Source organism: Callorhinus ursinus, unplaced genomic scaffold, assembly GCF_003265705.2.
Source record: "Callorhinus ursinus isolate GAN/ISIS: 27379988/994484 unplaced genomic scaffold, GSC_fseal_2.0 scaffold6, whole genome shotgun sequence".
NCBI lineage: Eukaryota > Metazoa > Chordata > Mammalia > Carnivora > Otariidae > Callorhinus > Callorhinus ursinus.
This window is the reverse complement of record NW_027397068.1, coordinates 25,000,924-25,026,113: the sequence shown is the minus strand read 5'-3', so window position 1 is coordinate 25,026,113 and position 25,190 is coordinate 25,000,924. Positions and strand designations below refer to the sequence as shown.

Sequence of the window (25,190 nt, the reverse complement as noted above, 5' to 3'; positions counted from 1 at the left end):
TTTTTAGGGTGGCTATGGAGAGACATGTGAAGTATTAATTCAGTATCACCCTAGGCTTTTCCAGACAATTATTCAAATGACACAGAATGAAGATCTCCGAGAAAACATGGTAAGTAATTGTGCTAGTAGCTTGTAAATGAACAGGCTTTGTTCATGTTTAGCATATATGGCATTTTAAAATGTGCCTAGTAATTTTAGTATTATAAATATTTTAATGATTCAAATTTGTTTGCATTATAGGAAAGTATGAATTATATACTAATAAACTTTGTGCTGATAGTTAGCCCTACGAGTCTTCTGCCCTCAGGGTCTTTGTTTTGTTTTTAAAGATTTTATTTATTTATTTGAGAGCGCATGCACGCGTTGGGGGGTGGTCAGGGGGAGAGGGTGAGGAAAAGACTCTCAGGCAGACTCTGCACTGAGCCCAGAGCCAACCTGGGGCTTAATCCCACACCCCTGAGATCATGATCTGAGCTGAAACCAAGGGTCAGATGCTTAACCAACTGAACCACCCAGGCGCCCCGAGGTCTTTGATTTTTGCTTAAAATAATTGGAATTTCCCCCATAGGTAGGGGAAAATAATCTAAGGAGGAATATCATAATATCATTGGTAATCACTTGTTTATTGAGTTCTATATTATAATAGCTTTACTCTGAAAAATTGTGGAGTTTATACTTCTCTTATATTTTAGAAGTTTGGAATTAAATTTCTGTGAATGAACTTGGTGATTTCTATTTGCATTTTTCATTGCTTTTTTACTGGGTGATTTTGAAAGGATTTTATATCATGTCTATATTAGCTTTTGAATTTATGCAAGGCAAAATAACTGTAAAGGACTTGATTTCAGCTAATTGGCTTTGGGATACTTTTTAAACTAATAGGTATGTAATTTCTTGATAAAGTTTAATGGATTATTGTATAATCACATTTTTTTATTTGTAAAAAATTTAGTTGCGGCAAGTTCTGGAACATTTGTCTCAGCAAAGTGAAAGTCAATACCTAAAGATTCTAACAAGCCTTGCTGAAGTTGCCACAACAAATGGGCATAAACTGCTTAGGTAAGTGTTTCAAAATATAAGCAAATCAGCAGGTAGCAGTATCTGTCACCTTTGTCTCCTTTCAGGCTTTTCTGGGAATGGTTTATTTTGTTCGATGTTTTTGTCAGTGCTAAGATGTTCTAAAAATTTGCTGATTTATTATTGTTTCATTTTAAAAGACCAGGGCAATCAACTATTACTGAGAGACTTTAGTTTCTCTAGAGGGATTAAAAGTAGAGAGTTACTTAAGTGGATTTGGACCTAAGTGTCTAAAATTTTATAAAATGATAGGTTAGTCCTAAGTAAAATATACATGAAGAATAATCAAGAAAGTTTAGGAGTCTCTCTCTCTCTTTTTTTTTTTTTTGGTCCTTCCCCCAAGAAAATAGTTTAGGAATGTTGATCACTAATTTATAGAACTCTGTGTGTGGGCTGCTGTTCAGCCTCTCAGTATACCCTCATGATCCCTTATAAAGTTTTTGCCCTAAACTGTCCCCCTTCATTCAGTTCTTTATTCTTTCCAAAAGATGCTATAGTTTTAATGGCTCATTGCTATATCCATGGAGGTAATGCCTTTATATTACTTGTGTTTATATGTATTGCATTTTCCTGCAACTATACTTCACTGTATATGGTTAGCTGCCCCAATTAGGAATAAACAGCCACTTAGGGGCACCTGGGTGGCTCAGTTGGTTAAGTGTCTGACTTTTGATTTCGGCTCAGGTTGTGATCTCAGGGTTGTGAGGTTGAGCCCTATTTGGGTTCCATGCTCTGTGTGGAGTCGGCTTTGGATTCCCTCTCTCCCTCTCCCTCTGCTTTTCACCCTGCTTGTGCTCACACACACATGTTCTCTTTCTCAAATCTTAAAAAAGGAATGAACAGTCATTTAGAAGTGGTTAATGTGTTTTTTCTTAGCTTATAAATTTGGCCTAATTCTAATTTGGATGCTTTCCCCTTTGCAGTTTTCTTTTCACTTCCCTTAAGACATTGACAGTCTTAGAATGGGTCACAGTCTTTCTTCTCTCTTCTCTGTGGTTGCAATTGGCGTTTCTTCCTCCCAACTCCATGCTGTTTCTATAAATTGGCTACATGGTTGAATCCCTTATGATAGCCCTTTGTTTCTGTCTTCCTTCAGACCAGAATCATACTCTATACTGTTTATTTAAAAGGATCTTTGCTAGGCCCCTTACCCTTCATGATACCAGGGTCACCCCATTGTGTTCTTTTATCCATTACGTCTTTCTTCAGCATTTCTACTCACTATACCATTTGCTTTTTTTTTTTTTTCAGTTTCTACTTTGAGACTACTTTAGGTTCTGTTTATGGAATTCATTGAATTTCAGCTTTATATAATGCTCTTGTTTTATTTAGTCATTTCTATTAATCCATTTATTTGATGAGGACTTTCTACAATTCAGACATACTAAATAAAGGCATGGCTTGGGAGTCAGCCAGAATCAGGTTTAAATCCAGATATCACTATTTGCTGTGTTATTTCAGCAAGTAACTGTTTTGAGTTTCCCTTTATCATCTACCCATATATCTAATACATGTTTCTGAATGCCTGCTATCCACCAGGCCATCTGGTAGGTGATTGTGAAGAAAACAGATAAAATCTCTCCCTATACTTAATTTACAGCCTGGTCAGGATTTTAGTTCCTTGTTGGAAAATGGTATTAAATACCTTCTTAATGAATTGTAAAAATACAGTGGTAAGGTACTATAAAGTGCCAAGCATATTGTCTGGCACATAGTAGAGATGATGATGATGATTATATAAATGGAAAAATGCCAGAGATAATGATTCTGGTTATTATAAATACTCTACATTTCTTTCTTTCTTTTTAAAGATTTTATTTATTTATTTGAAAGAGAGAGACAGCGAGAGCAGGAACACAAGCAGGGGGAGTGGGAGAGGGAGATGCAGGCTTCCCGCGGAGCAGGGAGCCCGATGCGGGGCTCGATCCCAGGACCCTGGGATCATGACCTGAGCTGAAGGCAGACGCTTAACGACTGAGCCACCCAGGTGCCCTCTTTTTTTTTTTTTAAAGGTTTTATTTATTTGAGAGAGACAGAGAGAGCACAAGTGGGGGAAAGGGACAGAGGGAGAAGCAGACTCCCCACTGAGCAGGGAGCCTGACGTGGGGCTCGATCCCAGGACCTGAAGGCAGACGCTTAACCAACTGAGCCACCCAGGCACCCCAGTACTCTACATTTCTTACATTAGAAAACTTACCTGTTTTTTCCTATTTAAATCTTTGTCCTATTTTTTGCTTTTCCACAGTAATGAGAAAGCCTCTCTTTTTATGTATTTATGTTTTTAAGTTTACCTTTAATACTTATTAACCAGGCACTAGCTAAGGAACATTCAAATACATTATTTCATTTAAACCTCACAGTAATTTTGTTATTTAGGTAGGTATTTCTATTTGACATAGAAGAAAACTGAAGTTTAACCATTTACCAAGCTAACACATAGAAGAACCAGGATTCCTATTCTCACTAATAGAGAGCAGATTCTGGGTTACAATCTAGCTCTTAAAAGTAACAAGGAGATTAGTGGAATGGAAATAGAATGGGAGAAAAGGAGCCATGACCATAACAGGTTTTAAAACTATTTTGCCAATCTGTACTTGCCTCACTGCTTACAGTGCTACTTTTTGTATGCTCTGTGAAATCTGTTAATTATGGCCATTTTGGGGCTCTAAGTATCTTTTTTTTGAGATTGGTAGCGAGTATTGGTTATTAGTATTTTATTAGAATTTACTGTATTGTTTACTGTTTTGGGAAATCCTGGCGTTTCTCCTTTACTCTCACACTTCTACCGTGCTCACCAGATGTGTGGGTTTTTTATTCCCCATACCAAGAATTCTTTAGACATTAGCTGGTGTACAGTTTAACTCAGCTTTGACAATTGTCCATCTAGAGATATATCAGGTCTCATGGGTTAAGGGCTCATTCCTATGAGACTGCTCCCACTTTCAGATGCCAATTGCAAGTAGTAGGTCCCCAGGTTACCCACACCTTCTGTCTGATTTCACTTCAAATCAGAGGTTCTCATGACCTCTTTCCTCTTAGATTTGGAAGCTCCCCGAACCCCGTATTTTGGGCTTTTTGTGGAGGCTTTATCTTGTAGGCATGTTGGTCATTAACTGCATTTCCAGGCCCTCTCCCCTTTTTGGAGAATGTGGGGTGGCGCTGGAAATTCCAAGCTTCTAATCATGGCTTCATCCAGGAGCCCACAAAGTGTCACCTCAGTAGAACAAAAGACACTGCTGTCACCCAGGAAATTACAAAGGATTTAGGAGCTCTGTGTCAGGAAATGGGGTCAAAGACCAAATATTAGGACAAAAGATGCTCCTAGTGCTCTTATCACTTAAGAAATTATGAGGGTTTTTAGGAACTCTGTGCCAGCAACCAGGAGCAGAGACCAGTATATTTATTTTCTGTTACCTCACAATTGCCCATGTAGAGTCTTAAGAGGATCTCAAATATAAATTATTCCCCTCTGCCAGTTTATGTTTCATGGTACTTTAGCAAATTGTCTCCCTTTTGTTTATTCATTTGTGAATCATTTTATGTGTCTTAACCCATAATGTGATATAATTTTGGCTACATACTTTAATAGAAATTTTAATTAAGGAAACTGATTCAAATATATAGTGATAATTGAGATGTTATTTATTTATTTTTTATTTTAAAGATTTATTTATTCATGAGAGACAGAGAGAGAGAGAGAGAGAGAGAGAGAGAGAGAGAGAAGCAGGCTCCCAAGCATCAGGGAGCCTCATGCGGGACTCCATCCCAGAATCCTGGGATCCTGACCTGAGCCGAAGGCAGACGCTTAACCATCTGAGCCACCCAGGTGCCCCGAGGTGTTATTTAGCTTATTTTTGAAAAAGTTGATAGCTTTTGTCTAACTGATTCTAGGAATATTTACTAAAGATAATAAATATCTACTGAAGGCCCTTTTGCACATAATGTTGTTTCACTAAATAAGTGAGTTATCTTGCTTTCTGTATACTCTTGATTAAAGACAAAGATAGTTATCAGTGTGCAAATGAACAAATTATAGCTGTTTGTTTAGTGAGACACTGAATGAAAGTATACTCTTATGTAAACCAAAGGTAAGTATATTGATAGGGCTTTGCATTAGGAAACCAATATTAAAACTTTTATATTGAGACACCTCATGGCTTGGGAAGAAATTATCATTTTATAATCAAATGGAGAAGGATATAATGAAGTTTGGATTTATGATCTTTTTGTTTAATACTAGAGAGATAATTGACTGGTTGTAAAGTGAAAAATAACATTTTTTAGATCCAGTGAATCAGCTTGGAAGAAGTTTAAAGGGTACAATAAATAAAATTATTAGACTGTATTAATAATTGATAGTGATACTCAGATTCCACTGTGTAAGAAAATACTTAAGATAACTCATGATGTGTTTCCTAGATCAGGTACTTAAATCTTTATATATATGGTAATTTTGCAGAGGAAAGTGAGATTCACCTCTTTCTCATGGAAGAATTTGAGAGTCATCATAGTTAACTTTTCCAAGAGTCACAACACAAAGAAGGAAATAGTTCAGCCAAACTACATTTCTATTTTGTCAGTCTCATCAATCTTAGGATATAAAATTAGAAACACTTCATAAAGACAAATACATAAAAATCAGTACAAGCTAAAGTAGTAATTCTATACACATTTGATTCAAAGTTACTAAAACAAGTTTTGCTAATGTGATAGAGCTGTTCCAGTTCAGTACAGCATGGATAGCAGTAACTGTCACATTTACTAACACTTGTAACTGATAGCTAATTTTTATTGACCGTTTTTAACAATTTCATTATTCTTACAATGAGAAACAACATGAATATTGAAGTGAAAATGTCAGAAAATTTTGGGTTCACATGTCACCAGGATAGAAAATACCCTCTATTTGGCACTTATCACACTGGAATACTTTTAAAAGTAGGCATTTGCTATTTCCACATTATTAATTCCTTTTTTTATTATTATTATTGATGTGTAATTGTCATACATTATATTAGTTTCAGGTGTACAAGATACACAGTGTTTCAACAATTCTGTACATTACTCAGTGCTCACCATAAGTATAGTCCCTATATGTCACCATACAACATTATTACAGTATTATTGAGTATATTCCCTATACTGTACTTTTCATCTCCTTGACTTATTTTCATAACTGGAAGTTCGTACCTCTTAATCCCTGTTACCTGTTTTGCCCATTTCCCCATCAACCTAATCCTTAACTTTTTTTTCTCAAAGTTTTTTTTTATGTTATGTTAATCACCATACATTACATCATTAGTTTTTGATGATTCATTGTTTGCATATAACACCTGGTGCTCCATTCAGTACGTGCCCTCTTTAATACCCATCACCAGGCTAATGCATCCCCCTACCTCCCTCCCCTCTAGAACTCTCAGTTTAATCCTTAACTTTTTTTAATGTTAAAGGATACCTAAAAATATCGTAGAGGAAAATTTTAGTGAGCTAAGTAAAATACACTTAGGGAAAGATAGGGTAAGCTTTGATAATTATCGTATACAAAGACAATCATACCATTCTGCCCAAAAGTTTATGTAACTCTTTACTCTGCTTTTGCTTTTGAGCAACTGTTGTAATACAAGATAACTGATTAGAGGGGCGCCTGGGTGGCTCAGTTGGTTGAGCGGCTGCCTTCGGCTCAGGTCATGATCCCAGGGTCCTGGGATCAAGCCCCAAATTGGGCTCCCTGCTCAGCGGGAAACCTGCTTCTCCCTCTCCCACTCCCCCGCTTGTGTTCCTGCTCTCGCTGTTTCTCTGTCAATTAAATAAATAAAATCTTTAAAAAACAAACAAAAACCAAAACCAAGATAACTGATGTTAGAGATTTCAAAATAAAACCACCCCCTGTGCGAAAAAGCAATCTTTTTTTTTTTTTTAATTCTTCCAGGTCTTTCTGGCTTGATAGCTCATTTCTTTTTATTGCTGAATAACATTCTTTTTTTTTTTTAAAGATTTTATTTATTTATTTATTTGAGAGAGAGAGAGAATGAGAGAGAGAGCATGAGAGCAGGGAGGGTCAGAGGGAGAAGCAGACTCCCTGCCGAGCAGGGAGCCCGATGCAGGACTCGATCCCGAGACTCCAGGGTCATGACCTGAGCTGAAGGCAGTTGATCAACCAACTGAGCCACCCAGGCGCCCCAACGAATACTTTTTTTAAGATCTGTCATTAGATTCAGTAAAGATTTAGCCTAACTCCTACAGTTTCTCTGTGGAAGGGTAGTTGATTGATATTTGTAATGATGAACAATCCCCAGGCACTATAGGATTCTGAAGGGCTTTTTCATTTGTGAAAGAAGGTCTATATTATAGTCAATTGGATTTGAGTTTTTCTTTTTTTTTTTCATAGTGGGATGTATATCCTATATTTATGTAGAGTCATAAGACTATCCATTATGTAGAGAACCACCCTTGCTGATAGTAACTTTAAGATTATTCAATTTGTAAATATTCTACTGTACCTGAACAATTGGTTACTGTTCTGGGGAGAGGTGGGGAAATGAGGTTATGGATAGTAGAGTAGAAAGTTCAGCTTCTTCAATTGAGTTGTGGGTTGACTTATGCTCTTAAGTTATGCTCTTAAGAGCATAACATTTCTATCATTGTTTCTCTGTGAAATGTTCTCAGATTTCTAAAGATTCAGTGTAATTTACATGTATACTTTTGGAAGTGGAAATTGGAGATTGCCTTAAGTTGGTGCCTCAAGAAACTGTTTAACAGTGGTGCTTTTCTTCATATTTTTAGCTTTGATTATCAGTTATATTCTGGTTGCTTAAACATTAATGATTCTTTCATATGCAATTCAAGTAATGTATAGCAACTTCCTATTAAACAAAACATTCAAACCCTATCATGATAGGAATTTTGCTAGTTAGGAAACCCATGGTCATTGTAACAAAAAGGTCTTAAGTATTTTAAAATGTAACTAGTTTTATTCCACCTAACCTGTTCATATTTTAATTTTTATTTTCAGCCTATCTAGTAATTATGATGCTCAAATGAAGAGCCTTTTAAGGATTGTGAGGATATTTTGTCATGTCTTTCGAATTGGTCCATCCTCTCCCAGTAATGGAATCGATTTGGGCTACAACGGGAATAAAACTCCAAGAAGCCAGGTGTTCAAGGTCAGAAAAGTACATGATGTTGTTAGGAAGATAATTGAAAAAGAGATGAATTTGATAAAACATGCATTCATTAGAAACCTCACAAAGTTTGATTCATACTCATACCACTTTTTAAGTTAGGCACACCTTTCCCTTTTCGTTCCTGTCTAATCAGCAGCAATCTTAAGTGGTGAGTTTTCTGTATTTTTCTTACAACTAACATTTTAATTCCATTAGTGTTGTATTCTAAAGGGTAAAGATATTTATTATTTGAATCTACATTTTTATCGGATTAAAGGTTTTAAATGTGACAATATGCAGCCATCATGCTTTTTTTTTTTAAAAAAATCTTATTAAGAAGGAAAGAAAATATCTAGTTTTCTTTTTTTCCCTTGTGTCCATTTATTTTTTAAGTTTTTTATTTTAATTCCAGTTAACAGTGTTAATGTTAGTTTCAGGTATACAATGTAGTGATTCAGCAGTTCCATACATCACCTGGTGCTCATCATGACAGGTGCACTCCTTAATCCCCATCACCTGTTTAACCCATCCCCTCACCCACCTCCCCTCTGAAAATACCTAGTTTGTATTTAGAGGTTATTATCATATGTGTGGTATGTGTGTGTCTGTGTATGTGTTTTTGAAGTAAGATTACTTTCATTTCCTAGGTTTACTACCAGTTAATTCTTGAGATCACTTCAAGGAAAAATCATTGAGATATTTTCTTTCTCTTTTCTTTTTTTTGAAGGGAGAGAGAACATGAGTCGGGGTGGGGGGCGGTGGTGGCGGGAGGGCAGAGGCAGAGGGAGAAGCAGGCTCTGCACTGAGCAGAGAGCCCGTGGCGGGGCTCCATCCCAGGACCCCCAAGATCATGACCTGAGCTGAAGGCAGATGCTTAACCAACTGAACCACCCAGGTGCCCCATATTTTCTTAAAGTATTTTGTATTGCTTTAGCTGCTTCCTGTAAGACCCAAGACAATGTTGCTACCCAAATTAAATTACAATTTTATGAATTAAGCAAAATGAACATGGCTATAATTGCTATTGTTAAGGCTTTTTTTGTGGCATTATATTTTTAAATAACTCAGATGTTGGATAAATGTGTAACTTTGTAACTGTTTTCATGTTATTTTTTTAAAGGTAATTTATCCTAAGAGATTTTCATCGTATAAAATTTGCTTTTGGGTTCACAGAGGCTTATATTTCTTTAGTCTTTTGAGTATAAATATAGGTTATCTATCCAAAAAGTGATATAAATATTTTTCTGTGCCAGTTCCTCAAAAACTAGTTATGATTGACAGCTTTACTGTCTGTAAAATTTGGAGTAAAACTAATGACCTATGCTAAATGATTTTTTTTCTTACATGGAAATTTTTTTGGCAGACACAAATAAGTGCTTTGTAAGCATTTTGACACTAGTAGATTTTTTAATAACTTAAAATAGGTATGAGAGGCTTTTAGAAAGGTATATGTAAGTGTCTTGCATCTGTTTGTCTGCTTCACTGTTTTTTAAAGAATTAGTGTAGGAAAGAGTTTTCAGCTGTGTGTGTGTGTGTGTGTGTGTGTGTGTGTGTGAGAGAGAGAGAGAGAGAGAGAGAGAGAGAGAGAGAGAGATTTTTCCTCCTTTATTTTCCCCTATTGTGCCACCTCCTGGAAGAAGTCAGTTATGCATCTTCTTGCAATTCAAATTTTGGCTTTTCACATACCACTTCTTCAAAACTAGTTTGGAGTGATAATTTACTGTCTTTGCAAAATTTGAATCTAATTACTGATCTACTGTTTTGTCAGTGCTGTCTTAGGTGACTTTTACTGCTTAAACATTCACATTACATGCAGTTGTTCTTAATGTATTCTGGTGTGGCCCATGCTGTTAGTTACTGAATCTAGGCTTGATTTTATTTTCTGCTTATCCTTTCTACTTATCTGTAATGATGAATAGAAAATCAAATTAGGTGTAGGTACAGTCACTATTACCCAAATTGCGTGTAGATGTGTATTTACTATTGTCTGATTTTTTTGTTAAAATTTAAGTCTGCCGTGTGTTTCCTAATGATATCAGAAAATAAGTAATGTGCTAATTCGTAGCCTCTGTATAGGAATTTAATGCTTGATTTAAAATGTTAGTTTCTGTCTAGCCCAGCAGCACAGGTATAACAGTAGAAAAGGGTGTCACTGGTTTTCTTTGGGCTTTTCTTTTATGATAGCTGAACTCCATTTTGATTGTCATATATCAATGACATGTATAATAACAAAAGTTCTTTTTTCTATTTTATTTCATTTGTTAGTTTCCTTTTTTTCTTAAGTTATTGCTTTCTGCATTATTGACAACTTCTTTTGCCTCTGACCACTTACTTTCTCTTAAATTTTGACCTTTCACTTTGGTAAAATATTTTTATTAACAAAACTCACCTAATTTTTTTTTTTTAAAGATTTTATTTTTCGACAGAGACACAGTGAAAGAGGGAACACAAGCACAAGCAGGGGGAGTGGGAGAGGGAGAAGCAGGCTTCCTGCGGAGCAGGGAGCCGGATGCGGGGCCCGATCCCAGGACCCTGGGATCATGACCTGAGCTGAAGGCAGACGCTTAACGACTGAGCCACCCAGGCACCCATAACTCACCTAATTTTTTAAAAAACATTAGGTGTTACTATTAAAAACTTAGTCTCTTTCATATAATTTTATGAATTAAATGTAGACTGGAGGATGACAAAATGATCTGCTTCTCCAGCTTACAAGGATAAAAAAGAAAAACTACATTGTCGTCTATTTATATAAAGTCTTCTATTCATTGTGGGGCGATTCAGAGTTGTAAAGATCATAACCATTTCCTGAGTTCCTGCAATGCTAGACTGGAAATACCATTTTAATTTTTACCACATTTTGTCTAAGGTAGCAATTGATCCCTACTTTCCATTTCATTAACTAGGTACTCTAACATGTCACTTTATTGTTAGGATTAACTAATGGGTTTTCCATTAAGAATGAGTGGGTTTATAGGCCATGTGGTTTTAGTAGGTGAAATTGTTTAACATCCTGTTATTAGTTTTCTGATTTATCTTATAAATCCTTTAAGTTAATCTTAACACTTAGCAGTTTTTTTCAGTGTTAAGAGATTTTTATCTAGTGCTTTGGGAACTTTGGGGCATCTGAAGGAGAAGGTAGTTATGATTATTGAAGCAATGTGAGCATGGGGAAGACAATTTAGGTTTCCTGAATCTTGATAGGCTCTGTGTGTACGTGCGTACGTGTGTGTGAATAGTAAGCTGTGACTATTAACACTTTCATAGAGTTATAATTGGGAAAAATTTGGAAGCCAGGAGAGATTGAGAAACTTTTAACTTTAAAATCTTACCTTTTGGATTATAACATTTGACATTATCAAATTGAGAATAGACTAACAGAAAACTTCAAGTTACTATTAAAGAACTTAAGTTAGTAATACTTTCCTGTCAAATTTGTATCTCACTTTGGTATATGGATCTTAAATTTTTTAAAATTGTCCAACAAGTCTGAGATTATATGTTATAGTTTTGAAATACATCTTAAAATGTTTTGAGAACTGTGTATGATTGTCATAACATTGTTACTATGTGTAGAATATATTTCTGTAGTGAAGACCATTCAGTAATACGAAATGAAGCAATATTTCACAATGCCAAGAAGCCTACTAATGGCTTCCATAGTCATTGACTCATTTTTCAGTAATAGTTGATATATATGTTGCTTTGTATCTTATCTAAAGTTTTCTATTATTATTTATAGATATAGAAAGCATCATAGATAAGCTTTGCAATGGCTTATTTTTAATTTTAAAAAATTATTTTAATCCTTTTTATCTGTGGCTGCTACCACAGTTAGAAATTAAAGCTATTTTCACAGTATTCTTTTGGTTATTGAGGCATGAACTTTCTGAACAAATCTTCCAAGAGACAACTCTTTAGGGAAAAATACCTCGAGGTTGGAATTTAGTTTTAATGCATGTGTGAATGAAAAAAGATAGGAAAAAGAGAAAAGAAAGGCCTAAGATGACTTCTACTTTTTTTCCCTTATTCTCTTTTTAATTTTTGCTGTGTTCCTTTGCTGAAAACTTTCTAGAACTATCATTTTTACACATCTGGGTTTAAAAAATTATTTCTGGATTATTCAAAATTTGCCTTTAATTTTTACACATTTCAGTATTTAAAAATAGGATTGCTGTTGGTTCAGGCTCAGTGCTCTCATTTGTGTGAGCAGCAGGTTATCATTTCTTGCCTTAGGCTTAATCTCTATCCAGTGTGTTGATTTTCTAGGTTTTAGCCCTTCTTATTTAGAGGCCAATTATTCCTTTTGCCTTTTGTTTCAAGAAGTTTTGCATTACCACCTGTTCTTTCTGTTTTGGAAATTCATTTTGTGATGTAAAACTAAAAGTTTTGCTGATGAAAAAAGTTCTTTTTCATCTTTTACAGCATGTTTGCTTTGCTCCTGAGGAGAATTAAGACATTTTTGGTTCATGTCAGTGTTTATGGCAGCTGGTGGTGCTTCTTGCCCTTCCTTTAAGCAGCTCAGGGACCCTGAATCTCCCAACTGCTTTGCCTAACCATGGAAAAGCCCTCTTTGTCGGGGGCAGGGGTGCTTATTTCAACCTCAGAGAGAGTATAATTAGTTTCTTACTCTGCTTACTTGTTACCTAGTAGGTACTAACTAAATATTTGTTGAATGAAGGAAGCAGGTTTTTGTTGGTGATAGTGGGGACTTTTTGCTTTATTTTGTTTTGTTTTCTGCTTTTTGGTTTAATGTTATGGTGAAGACTTAGGGCTGATTTAATTGTTTGCAAATTCAGTAAGTCAAATATTCTCAAAGAGAATGTTCTGGAAACCTGAAGAAAGGCTGAACATATAGCAGAGGAATTTGTTAGAAAATCATTGTAAAGAATTTCCTGGAAGAACAGGTATTTAAATATTTCCTAAACTTCCAGATATAGTTGTGGAATCTGTTTCCATGAAGTAAGATTTTAATGTTTCAGTCTTTAAAAGTAGCATTATTTCTTTTGATTGAAGTACTGTAGACTGGGTCTTTCTGAAGCACATGGTCTAATTTGTAGCATTCTGTGATCCTGTAAGAAACAAAAAGTAAGATTAACTTTTACATTCGTTTGCAGAAAAACAGTTTATGTTCTCAATAGGAATATTTAGCACCTGGGTGGCTCAGTTGGTTAAGCGTCTGCCTTTGGTTACAGGTTATGATCTTGGTGTCAATAGGAATATTTAAAATAGTGTAGGAATGAAGGAACATTTAACTGCTATCCTTGCCCCCCCCCATCCCCGATAACTTTTAATTTTTATTTGGGGTTAAAAATATTCTAGTAGGTCCTACCCTCCCTCCCCCAGTTTTATTGAGATATAACTGACATATAACATTGCATAAGCTTAAGGTGTACAGTGTGATAATTTGACACGTGTGTACTGCAAAATATTTACCACAATAAGATCAGTTAACACATCCTTCACTCACATTATTACCATTTGCCTGTTGTTATGGTGAGGACGTTAAAGCTTTACTCTCATAGCAACTTTCAGGTAAGCAGTACAGTATTGATAACTAGTCATGATATTGTATATTAGATCCCTGGTAGCATATCTTGATAATATTTCTCCTTGTTAAAAATTACCAATTATTAGGGATAATGCATATATGTCATCTTCTTCAGTACTTAGTCCTTTTGTAGCTTTTGTGATTACATAATATTTTAAAAAGGAGACTTCATTTGCTGTTAATTTACAAAAGACATTTCATTATTCTTAAAAGGAATATTTTAAATAGTGTAGAAATAAATAGTTTACTCTCTCCCTCCCTTTTTCTTTTTTAAACTGTTAATCTTTAGTTGGAATTAAGAATTTGCTATTCAGTATTTGATAGTTGCTAGTTATTAGAGATGGATTTTGTGTATATGAGTGTGAAAACATGTATATATGTGTATATATGTATAAATACTACATCATATTTTTAAATTTCATACTATACATTTTCAAAACCTGAATTGCATGTAAAGAAAAGAGCACAGTAAACTTTTTTTTTAAAGTTTATTTATTTCTTTTAATAATCTGTACATCCAGTGTGGGGCTCCCAACTCAACAGCCCTAAGATCAAGTTGCATGCACCACTGACTGAGCCAGGCAGGCACCCCAAAACTAAGCTGTTTATTAAGCTTTTTAGGAATTCCTATTTTTTTAATTGAGAAAAGATTTATAATTGAAAATTGTTAACACTTGAATATAGTAAAGGTTGGGGGATTGTATATATAAAAGTAGTATATGTTTTTAAAGCTAAATATTTGAAAATTTTAAAAGAGGAAAGATTGCTTATAAATTTTTTTGTTAGATTTTAATTTTATCTTTTTATTCCAAGGAATAAATAAATGCAAATTAAATTTTTGCTATAAGCAAAGAAATTGTTATTTATGTGGCATTCATGTGTTTTTGTTACTTACTTTTAGGCATTGCTATCACATTAACATGGGAAAATAGAAGTATCTAGGATAAATTTTCTCTTTTATATTATTTGTTTGGCTGTGTGAGTTTTTTTTTTCTTGGAATTTAAGAATGATGTTTTGAAAACACTTCTTTTTTTCTCCTAGCCTCTTGAATTGCTTTGGCACTCATTAGATGAATGGCTAGTTTTAATAGCTACAGAATTGATGAAAAACAAAAAGGACTCAACGGATATCACTTCTATTTTACTGAAACAAAAAGGCCAAGATCAAGATGGTACTTCCATTCCTCCATTTGAACCTCCAGGACCTGGGAGCTATGAAAATCTATCCACTGGTACAGGGGAATCTAAACCAGATGCTCTTGGAGGGAAACAGGAAGCCAGTGCAGACTGTCAGGATGTTATTTCTATGACAGCTAACCGGCTAAGTGCTGTCATTCAAGCTTTTTACATGTGCTGTTCTTGTCAGATGCCTCCAGGGTAAGAAGGTTTCTGCTTATTATTTCCTTTTCTGATAGATGAAGAAAAGCTATGATTTTTTTATAATTTCAGTAACAACAAATAATGGTTTGTTGATTTTAGGTTCTGTTTTGATCTTATTGTAGGACACTTAATATACTATTCTTAAAATATTTGAGTTTTAGGCATTATATAAGTTACTAACATGTAGAATGGTGAATGTCACTTTGTATGGGATTACTTAATTATGTATCCAAAATGTCTAGAGCAGAGACGTTTAAAATTTCAAGGTTTTAAAAAATAAAATAAAATTTCAAGGTTTTTAAAAAGTCACTGGGCATATATCCTCTGTTAAAGAAAAGTTATATATATATTTTTTAATCTTATAAATTGGGCATGCCTCAGTTTCTCAAATTTAGTCCAAACCCAGATCCTTTTTTTTCTCTGTCTAGAAGCCAGTCCAGTTCTATGCATAGTTATCAAATTTGCTATATCACCAAGTTCTGTGTATTTTTTATCTCCCACAGAATGACTTCACCCCGTTTCATTGAATTTGTCTGCAAACATGATGAAGTTTTAAAATGCTTTGTTAATAGGTAAGGCTTTCTTGGATTCATGGATCGCGCTTGTAGACTTCCTTTCTTTACTTATAGTTTTTATCTCAACAAAAATAATGTTATTTCTGTTACTATTCAAAAAATACTACATGACAAGTAAAAGTATAGTAGGTGTGGATTAATATTTTTTTTCTGTTTCAGTATCTGTATATCTGAATTTGCATTTCACTTAATGCAACTCATTCTTCCTGTCCATTTAAACAAGTTATATTTTTCTTTTAGAAATCCCAAAATTATATTTGATCACTTTCACTTCCTCCTTGAATGTCCTGAGTTGATGTCAAGATTCATGCATATCATCAAAGCACAGGTAGAGATTTCTCTTAATCTTGTTTTTATTCTGTCTGATGAAAGTTAAGTTTTTTAATTTGAATACTGTTTAGTGAAGTAATTATTATACTTGAGACCTCCTGCTATAAGAGCAGTGAAATTACCTTATTCTTTAGTATGTGGAATTACATTAGTATGTTACTTTATTTATTTATTTTTTTAAGATTTTATTTATTTATTTGACAGAGAGAGAGACAGCGAGAGAAGGAACACAAGCATGGGGAGTGGGAGAGGGAGAAGCAGACTCCCCGTGGAGCAGGGAGCCTGATGCGGGGCTCGATCCCAGGACCCTGGGATCATGATCTTAGCTGAAGGCAGACGCTTAACAACTGAGCTACCGAGGTGCCCCCAGTATGTTACTTTAGTATGAGGAGAACTTTTTTATCTTAAAGGAAGTGTGTATTGAGTGCCCACTGTGTGCAAAGACAACAGAATACATTGTCACATTTCCTGAAATGAGTTTACTGGAGCATTAGTCCTGTAAGGCTGATGGTCCTTGAGAAAAGGATTTTATCCCCAAATGCATTTGGAAAATATAATATCCCTGTTGGAGATTTATAAAGCATATCAGCAACTTGTTAAAAGGCTTTGAGAAACCCTCTGCTAAAAATAGTGCTTTAACTTTGTTAATTATCCAAATTTATTTAACCTGAGAGTCTTTTCCCCAGCAAGGTTCATTCCTCATATCTCATGTTTCATGAAACATGCTAGGAAAAAGCTTGTTTTGCTACTTACCAGCTATGTAATTTGGGGCACATTTCCAACATCCTTGAGCCTTGCTTTCTTCATCTATAAAATAGACATAATGACACCAACCTCACAAAGCTATTGTGAAGAATAAATTTTATTTTATTTTTTTTAAAAGATTTTATTTATTTATTTATTTGACAGAGAGAGAGAGAGAGCAAGAGGGAACACAAGCACGGGGAGTGGGAGAGGGAGAAGCAGGCTTCCCGCTGAGCAGGGAGCCCAATGTGGGGCTTGATCCCAGGGCCCTGGGACCATGACCTGAGCCGAAGGCAGATGCTTAATGACTGAGCCACCCGGGTGCCCCATGGAATAAATTTTAAATAGTAACTGGCATATATGTTCAATAAGTGGTAGTTATTTGGAGATAGAAAGCATATGTCTTTTCTCCAAAAAGATCTTAATTCACTCTAGCAGGGGAGATAATAAATGTACCTATAAAATACTAATTACATTATTACCTGGTTGTTTAGGAGTTTAAGGGAGGAAGACCTTGCTGCTGTATAGTCAAGGAAAATTTTGAAGAGGAGGTGGATTTTATGCTGGACCTTGAAAAGCACTGCAAAATTTTGCTTGGAGTAAATGGGGAGGGTGAACATTCTAGTCAAGATATAGGCCAGGGCTTGTAAATGGAAAAGTATATATAAAATTACAGTGGTTGAAGCAGAAATTTTGTGTAGGTGAGGAATGACATATAATTCTGGAAAGGTGGGTTGGGGTCGCACTGTGTTAAGCCTTGATTGTCAGATTGAAGAATCTTCTTTGTTTTTTAGGCTGTTAGCAGCCCCTGATAACTTTGCTTCAGGAGAATGATATGACCTTGGCAAAATTTTAGGAAATAATTTGTCCAAAGTGTAAGATAGACTGGAGGCTCTGGTTTGGTTAGTAGTCGTAAGATAGATACTATAAGTGTTTTTAAATGTCTTTGGGGACACTGACCCATTCAGAAGTTAAAAGAAAACTAAGAACTAATTTTTATAAAGTTATACAGATGTATATGGTTATCCTTTGGCATCTGTTAAAAATGATAATGTAAAAGAGAAGGTAGAGATAGTAACTTACCTTTATTAAATGCTAATTTTAGGTCACTTACCATACATTTATTTGCTTTACATGGATTATTTTCATAGCAATCATGTGAGATAGGTACTCTTTAACTGAAGAGATTAAGCAACTTGTTTAAGTCATTCATCTACCAAGTGGGAGAACCAGAATTTAAGAGTCTGTCTGTTTTTTAAATTCATTTTCTTAATCTAAACTATGTGACTCTGTTCTAGAGCAAATGAGATAGTATGTGAAAGAAGCTTTTAGTTTTTGAAAGAGATAGTTTGTTATTCTTAATATTATCTCTGCTTTTCACTTCTGTTTTCCTCTTCCCTTCCTGAACAGTTTAGTCAAAAGCATCTGCAATAAGCTATCCACCTTTTTTTTACCCACAGAGGAGGTTTTGTTGCCTGACCAGGGTGAGAAAGGTGTTCACATGCATAGTGGTGGCCTAGTGTGGGGGTTGGAGGTTGTCTGTGTAGTAGAGTATGTGAGTTGGAGCACCATTTGGCGGATGTCCAGTGTAGAAGATGGTGACAGTTGCTCAGGGTAGACTGACAGAGCCCGAGTAGGGTAGAGGGCATCCATTCAGTAATGTGTCCATGTCAGTGACAGGTGATTGGTTATATACAGGGTGCGGCAGTTCATCAAATAAGTAAGTATACTTATTATGGGAGCTTGATTTCTCACTATTGGAGAAAGAAGTTACAGAACGGAGGAGAATAGAATGAACCATGTTGTTGGATTAGAAATCAGTGTGAACCTAAAGTTTTCAGTGTAGATCGACAGATATAGCAAACCTGGCACCCAGTTCTTGGCCTGTTCTCAGTTAACCAGGGCCCTTCGGAGAAATGGCTAATTTCAGGGCCAGGTCAGGGAAAGTACAAATTAGCCTGGAACCTCTTATTATAAGTTGTTCAGAGAGTGATAGGATTATGTCAGCCTGATGCAGAACCAGTTTGAATGGACTCCACTGGCCAAAGCTGAACAATTTGAACATCCAAATAAATTATGATGGCAAAATACTGTAAATAAAATTGGAACCCGTAAGTCTGTACTATACTGAAAAAATTAACAAATGGGAAGTTTGATGAGGGGTGGGGTGTGTTTACAGTCTCAAAGTATCTACTCACAGAATACTTAAGAATTACAAAGATGAAAAACTACAGTGGAAAACTTGGCAGTGACCGAAACAGACATATCAGCGTGCCGGCTGATAGGATGCACTGAGTAGAATATGGCTTCACTTCTTTGATATTCCTGCTGAAGATGTATACCCGACTTTAATCATGAGAAGAACATCAGACCAACTCCAGTGGAGGGACATTCTCCACAATAACTGACCTACAGTTTTTAAAAGTATCAATCAGGGTCATGAAAATTAACACACTGAAGAACTGTACCAGAGTGAGAGAGACAGGACAACTAAGTGCCATTCTTACTTACACTGTGAAGGAAGTATTAGGAAACGGGCAAAGCTTGACACGGGGGTCTAAGAATTAGCTATAGTAAAGTATCAGGGTTAATTTCTTGATTTTGGTGGTATCTGGTTATGTAGGATTCTCTTGATTATAAGAAATACACACTGAGGTATTTAAGGGTGACTGGACATCACGTTGGCAGCTTACTCTCATATCAAGGAAAAAATACTTTGTACTCTATTATACTTAGAAATTTCCTGTAACTTGGAAGCAGTTCACAAAAAAAAAAAACAAAGTGTAAAAGAACAAAAACAATTAACCTGTGGTAAGGGATTGATTTCTTCTTCTATTGGTGGCTTTCAGGTGGCCTGAGTTAAAGGGAGAGACATTTTGTATTGCTGTACAAATGCTACTAAGAGCTACCTCTGTGATCAGTCTTGTTTTGCGAATTATTTTATGGAAATGCAGGTACTCAGAAAGTTTACATACAAAAACATGCCCTTTGGCTTTATAGGTGTATATAAATGTGTGTGGATGTTTTGATCTTAACACATCTTACTAGCTTTTGAAGGTAACATTGTGTATGTTTTAATGTTCCATTTGAATTACTTTAAAAAGTGACATTTGCTTTTATTTCTTGGTTCACATTTTATAAAGGATACAGTTTAATAACTTAAAATGGTGAATAAGTTTCCTGTCATTTTCCTGTCATGTTAAATAATTTTAACATTGTTCTGAGTGATAAGAAGAAGACCTACTTACTGAGCATTCTGGGTATTGAGTATTTCCACATGTTACTTAAACTCTTGGTACTGCATTTTTCTCTTTTGTGAAGTGGGGGTGATACAAGGCCCTTTTTCTCATAGTGTTGTGAGGATTACATGTGAAAATGCATGTAAAGTGCTGAAAACAGTACCTGGCTTATAGGTGCTTTAATAATTGTTAGCTAATTAATGATTGTAATTATTATTATGTTCTGTATTTGCATTATTTCATTTAATCCTCACAGTTAGCCCTTGAAATAATTTTCTTATTCTATAGATGGGAAAACTAAAGTTCTGAGAGGTTTAGTAATTTCCCTAAGATCACAGACCTAGTAGTGACAGAGCCAGGATTCCAAACCATGTTTATTAAGCTTCAAAGCCCCTTTGTTCTGTGTAGGGATAGTACTGTGGTTATGGCAGTTATCTTCACTGCATCTTCCAGGGAGACACAGTTTTACCTTATGTGCCTTTTTCCTTGACTCCCTTAGCCTGGTGTGCTCTCTTCTCTCCCTGCTTGAGCAAGTCTTACCCAGCTTAATGTCCTGGTTCAAACTGTGACCTCCTGAAAGCTTTGTACTCTCCTCATCTCCACAGTCTCTAAATTCTTAGTGCACTGTACCACGATAGTGGGACTCTGTACTTCACCATTTAGAACTTGATATTATATACATATTGTTTGTTCTATGTTAGTCTTACCTCTTTAGCTGTATTAAATAGTTTTTAACAATGAAATTGAGATTTTAAAGCTCTTATGTTACCTGCAGTAACAGTGTTGGCACTTACTAGGCATGTAGTACTTAGTGATTAATCATAAAAATTACAAGTCACTTGCAGTTTGCTTGCCTGGCAAATAACCAAAAGATAGAGACTTCTTTGCTGTTCAGGAGATCTTATTTTTCAGTTTTTAGGGTGGAGGAAAGGAAGAAAACAGGGTAATTGTTCCTTTCTAGTTGCCGTATGTATTCTGTTGTGTGTCATTCTCAGCTTATCAAAAACCAGTGTTGTGGCTGGACCAGCTCTTGTGGTTCTGAGTGATATGCTTCAACAATAACCATCAGGAGACTTTGAAAATATAAAGGTTTATTACTTACAGGACCTGGAAATTACTCACCATACCTGGGGCCACACTGATATCATGGGTAGAGAGAAAGAGCACTCCTGAGCATTCCTGAGCCGGGGTTTCTGCTTTTATTGGGGTTGAGGTGGGGGCCTAGGGTTTTGAGGGCTCGCTCTTTATTGGTGAATTTAAAACATAAGAGCAGGAATTTAAAGCACGGGAAGAGAAAGAAAAAACATGGCCCAAATGGTTAGTTACTAAAATTAACCAACATCTCTACGACAAAGGAACCTCAGTGTGGGGAGGTGGTCTGGCTTTTTATCTAGTTTTGTGGCTGGCGGTGTGTCCTGCCCCCTACCCCTGCCCCAATCTCCCTCCTCCAGATAGCCCATCTTTGAAGTGGCTGGCACAGCAATCAGACTTTAAGTCAGGCACCTGCATTCTGAAAAGGAAAAAAACCCAAACAACTGTCAGTGTTTACAGCTCATTCTGAGGCATCAGAGTCAATGGTGAGGACCTTAACTGTCTGGGTAGCTGATAATAATGCTAAAAGTCCATTGCAGGGCATGTTGTAACCCAGAATGTGCACACCTAAATAGAATTATAATAGCAAAACTTAATAATTATACAGGTAGTAGTCTGAAATCCAGTCTGTAGCTATTGTCCCAAACTTGAAAGGTCCAGCCATGAAAATAGGTCAGTTAATTAAACAGTTGTATCTCATTTCAGGAGGCGGTCTTGCAAGTGGATTCCCAAAGTTAGGCCTGTATTTGCAAGAAATCAGGTATTTAATAAGAGGCATTTCTGTGGAAACAAAGGAAAAATAAAGGCTAATGGTCGGAGTAAATTATAAACCAAATCTGAATCCTGAGGGCAGGATTTCAAGATGTTAGGCTCAAAGCAGCTTTGCAGTTTGAATTTTTCTCTTGATGCCCTCAGGTGTTCAGGTAAACTCTCTATTGCCCACTCAGCAACAGGCACAAAGACTGTCTGTCTTTGAGGTGTTGTGATGATTTCTCTGAAGTTTATATCAAGTTGTTTCATTCTGCCTCTCATGGCTTTAGGAAAAAGGCACTTTTAAGTTCTCAGTGATTCCAAGTCAGAAGGGTGAGAGAAAAATTGGAAGTGTTAGTTTGGAGAGTTGTAGCCAAATACTGGAAGCAACTAGAATTCATGATCTGGTTTAGTTTACAGGTGAAAAACAAAACCCCAAGCACAATTAAAAGCACTAAAATCTGATATCCACAAAGGTGTATTACCAAAACATAATTTGTTCTGTATATAGTCATCCTCATTTCTATCAGAGATAAGATATAATAAGGCTATAAATAAGGCTAAAGTGTTTGTAAAATAAGTCCAGTCTCTTTAAACTTGGCCTGCTTATTTATATAGGTGCAGCATGAATCGCGATTGATCCTGTAGACTCTCTTAAGTCAGCTTTGCTGGAATTTTTCATAAGGAGTCTCAGATTGAACTTTTAAAAGCTGCTCAAGGCTAGGAAGCCAAACCAAAGACTTGATGTCAGACTTTATCTATAATACCTATAGATTTGGGTGAATTCCTCATTTTTTGAGGTTCTTAAAATATTCTGATATCCTGGGCCTGCCAGGAAGTGACCTTCCTCACTCACATGGTAAGGCTGCTGGGAACCCTATAAATAAGGTCCTAGACTGATTTTTCCTAAGGGGCTTAATTGGTTCCATAAAGTCAGCCTTATTTTTTTAAAGCTGTCTGGTCATATCTGAATCTGGGCATATCTCTCAAATACGACATTCCATTCAAAGCCTTGGTAATGTGACCAGTGTTTCCAGTTGTGTCCTGGTACAAGGAGTACAGATTCTCCACTGAAATGATGCAAATAACTATACTGCTGTGAAAATAGAAGAACACTCACAGAGTTTCCAGATTCTGGAGGGATCAGATGGGGGGGGGAATAAGTGGTTGTTTCATCTTGGTTCACAAAGGTATACTTTACCAAACTGCTGTTAAGTCATAGCTATCTTAAGAGAAAAAGTTTCCTTAAATCTGGAAGAACCAGCAATGTTTCGAACAAAACTCGTAAAAAATTATAATCATTCTCATCAGTTCACCCAGTCCTAGTGATTCTTGATCTTGATCTTCTGGTATCAGTCTTATGAATCTAGTTTTTCCTTGGAGTTCTGTCATTTCTTACCCAGTTCAGTATATGATCTGAAAATTACCAGGAACCTGGGCTTGTCAGAGTCCTTTCCAAGAATCTTCTTGAAGATGAAGCATTTGTGCAGAAGCATCAGAGTGAAACAGTAACTGTCTGTAAATGATAAAAGACTTAAAAATGCCCATGTTTAAAGATCTGATGAGAGTTAATTATAACACAGCTGACAAGGAAATTTGTTTCTTAGACACACATTTTAAGATGATAACTGGAGTGATGACTGATAACATTTTGTATCATCAAAAATCCAAAGATTTTTAGGAATTTGATAGAATTTCTGGAACACTTACATTAATAGCACATATCCATCAAAAGATATCCATGAGGAAGGTTTAGCGTTATGTCTTATTTGACAGTGCTTCTCATATAATTTTGCCTATCAAATAAGCCTAATTAGTTAAATGTTTCTCTTTTTATAGAGAGTGAACAGATCTTTTGAGATGTTCCAGGGTTCTCTAGAAATTCCCACAGTTATTTCCAGGTCAAAAAGATTTTATTTAGAATTTGATTTTGGGAACTTAGTCAAGAACATCAAAGGGTTTTGGACACTTGAGTAAATAGGATCACAGATAATTATGAAACAATACTTAATTATCTACTTAAAGTGACAAAAGATTTTAAAGGCATATACAGAAGATTACATAGTTCTGAGCAAAATTCAGCTCCTTTAATACTGAGAAGACTCAGTTTGCTTAAGTAATCAAAGACCTGATTAAAACAACATGAAACACAGGTTAATTATTTTGATAAAACACAGAATCTTTGTTTTCTAGCTAGATTACTTAAAAGGTAAGGCAAAACCTTTTTTTTTCTTTTTTAAGATTTTATTTTTTTATTTAAGTGAGAGAGAGCATGAGCAGGTAGAGAGGCAGATGGAGAGGAAGAAGCTGACTTCCCCGCTGAGCAGGGAGCCTGATGCGGGGCTCGATCAGAGGATCCTGGGATCATGACCTGAACTGAAGGCAACTACTTAACTGACTGAGCCACCCAGGTGCCTCAAGGCAAAACCTTTCATTATCTATTTTCAAGAGCCAACCAGCACTCCCAAGAAAACTTTGTCCTTTTAGCAGAGGAAAGAAAATTATGTAAGCATAGCATTGGTATTAAAGCTTATAAAAAAACAACAAACCCTTATAACAGCGATTCTGTTTTAGCTAACTCAACCACACAAGGTAAAATTCTGTTTCTTCTCAACTTTCTGTACCATTTTGTCTTTTATTTTGTCTTTCTCATTCTGGAATAACCAGTTTTACTTTAGGACAAATTTACTTTCTTTTCCCTTAACAAAAATACATCCTCATACCTCATACTTTCTCTTAGCTAAAGACACATCCTACTTTCCTTGCATGCAGAGATGTTTCCCATATTATTTCTAGTAGTTGTAATTACATATGTTAATTAGAATTCTTAGCCCTTAGAAGCCTTAATTTCTAACGAAAAGCAAGAAGTAAAATTTGTGAATTGTTACACCAGCATTCTTTACACTGGCAAATTTATGAGTATATTTTATAATTTCTATCAACATACATTTCCTCATAGTGCAGCTTTTCAGTGTGTCACAAGACATGCGTACTAACAGACCCAAATATCTTTAGTTCCTCTGTGGTAAGTGATCAAAAGTAGGTAAACTTCAACTTGTTTTGCAATTACTGTTTCAGTATTTTATCTTATTTGGAATGATTTAGACATTCAATGAATTGCCTTCATTTAACTTAGCAAAATTCTAGGGCTGGAAGTTAACAAAAATTTTAGAAACTGGTTTTAAGTAGACATATCATAACACATAATTATTGCTGAAAAGTTCACCTAGAAACTCTTATCCCATTAAACATTTATTTAAATCTCTTGATCACAGCAATTATGTTTAGA

The 25,190-nt window shown here is 35.6% G+C and overlaps 1 protein-coding gene across 3 annotated transcripts in view; it reads left to right on the top strand.

Moving 5' to 3' along the window:
• Nucleotides 1-25,190, top strand: part of HACE1 (HECT domain and ankyrin repeat containing E3 ubiquitin protein ligase 1) — a 101,121-nt gene that overhangs the window by 42,235 nt on the left and 33,696 nt on the right. For all 3 annotated transcript variants that reach the window (XM_025863167.2, XM_025863148.2, XM_025863158.2), the window contains 6 exons: nt 8-109; nt 953-1,059; nt 8,090-8,240; nt 14,834-15,168; nt 15,675-15,743; nt 15,987-16,074. In XM_025863167.2, coding sequence (XP_025718952.1) covers nt 8-109; nt 953-1,059; nt 8,090-8,240; nt 14,834-15,168; nt 15,675-15,743; nt 15,987-16,074 — 852 coding nt within the window. The remainder of the gene's footprint in view (nt 1-7; nt 110-952; nt 1,060-8,089; nt 8,241-14,833; nt 15,169-15,674; nt 15,744-15,986; nt 16,075-25,190) is intronic.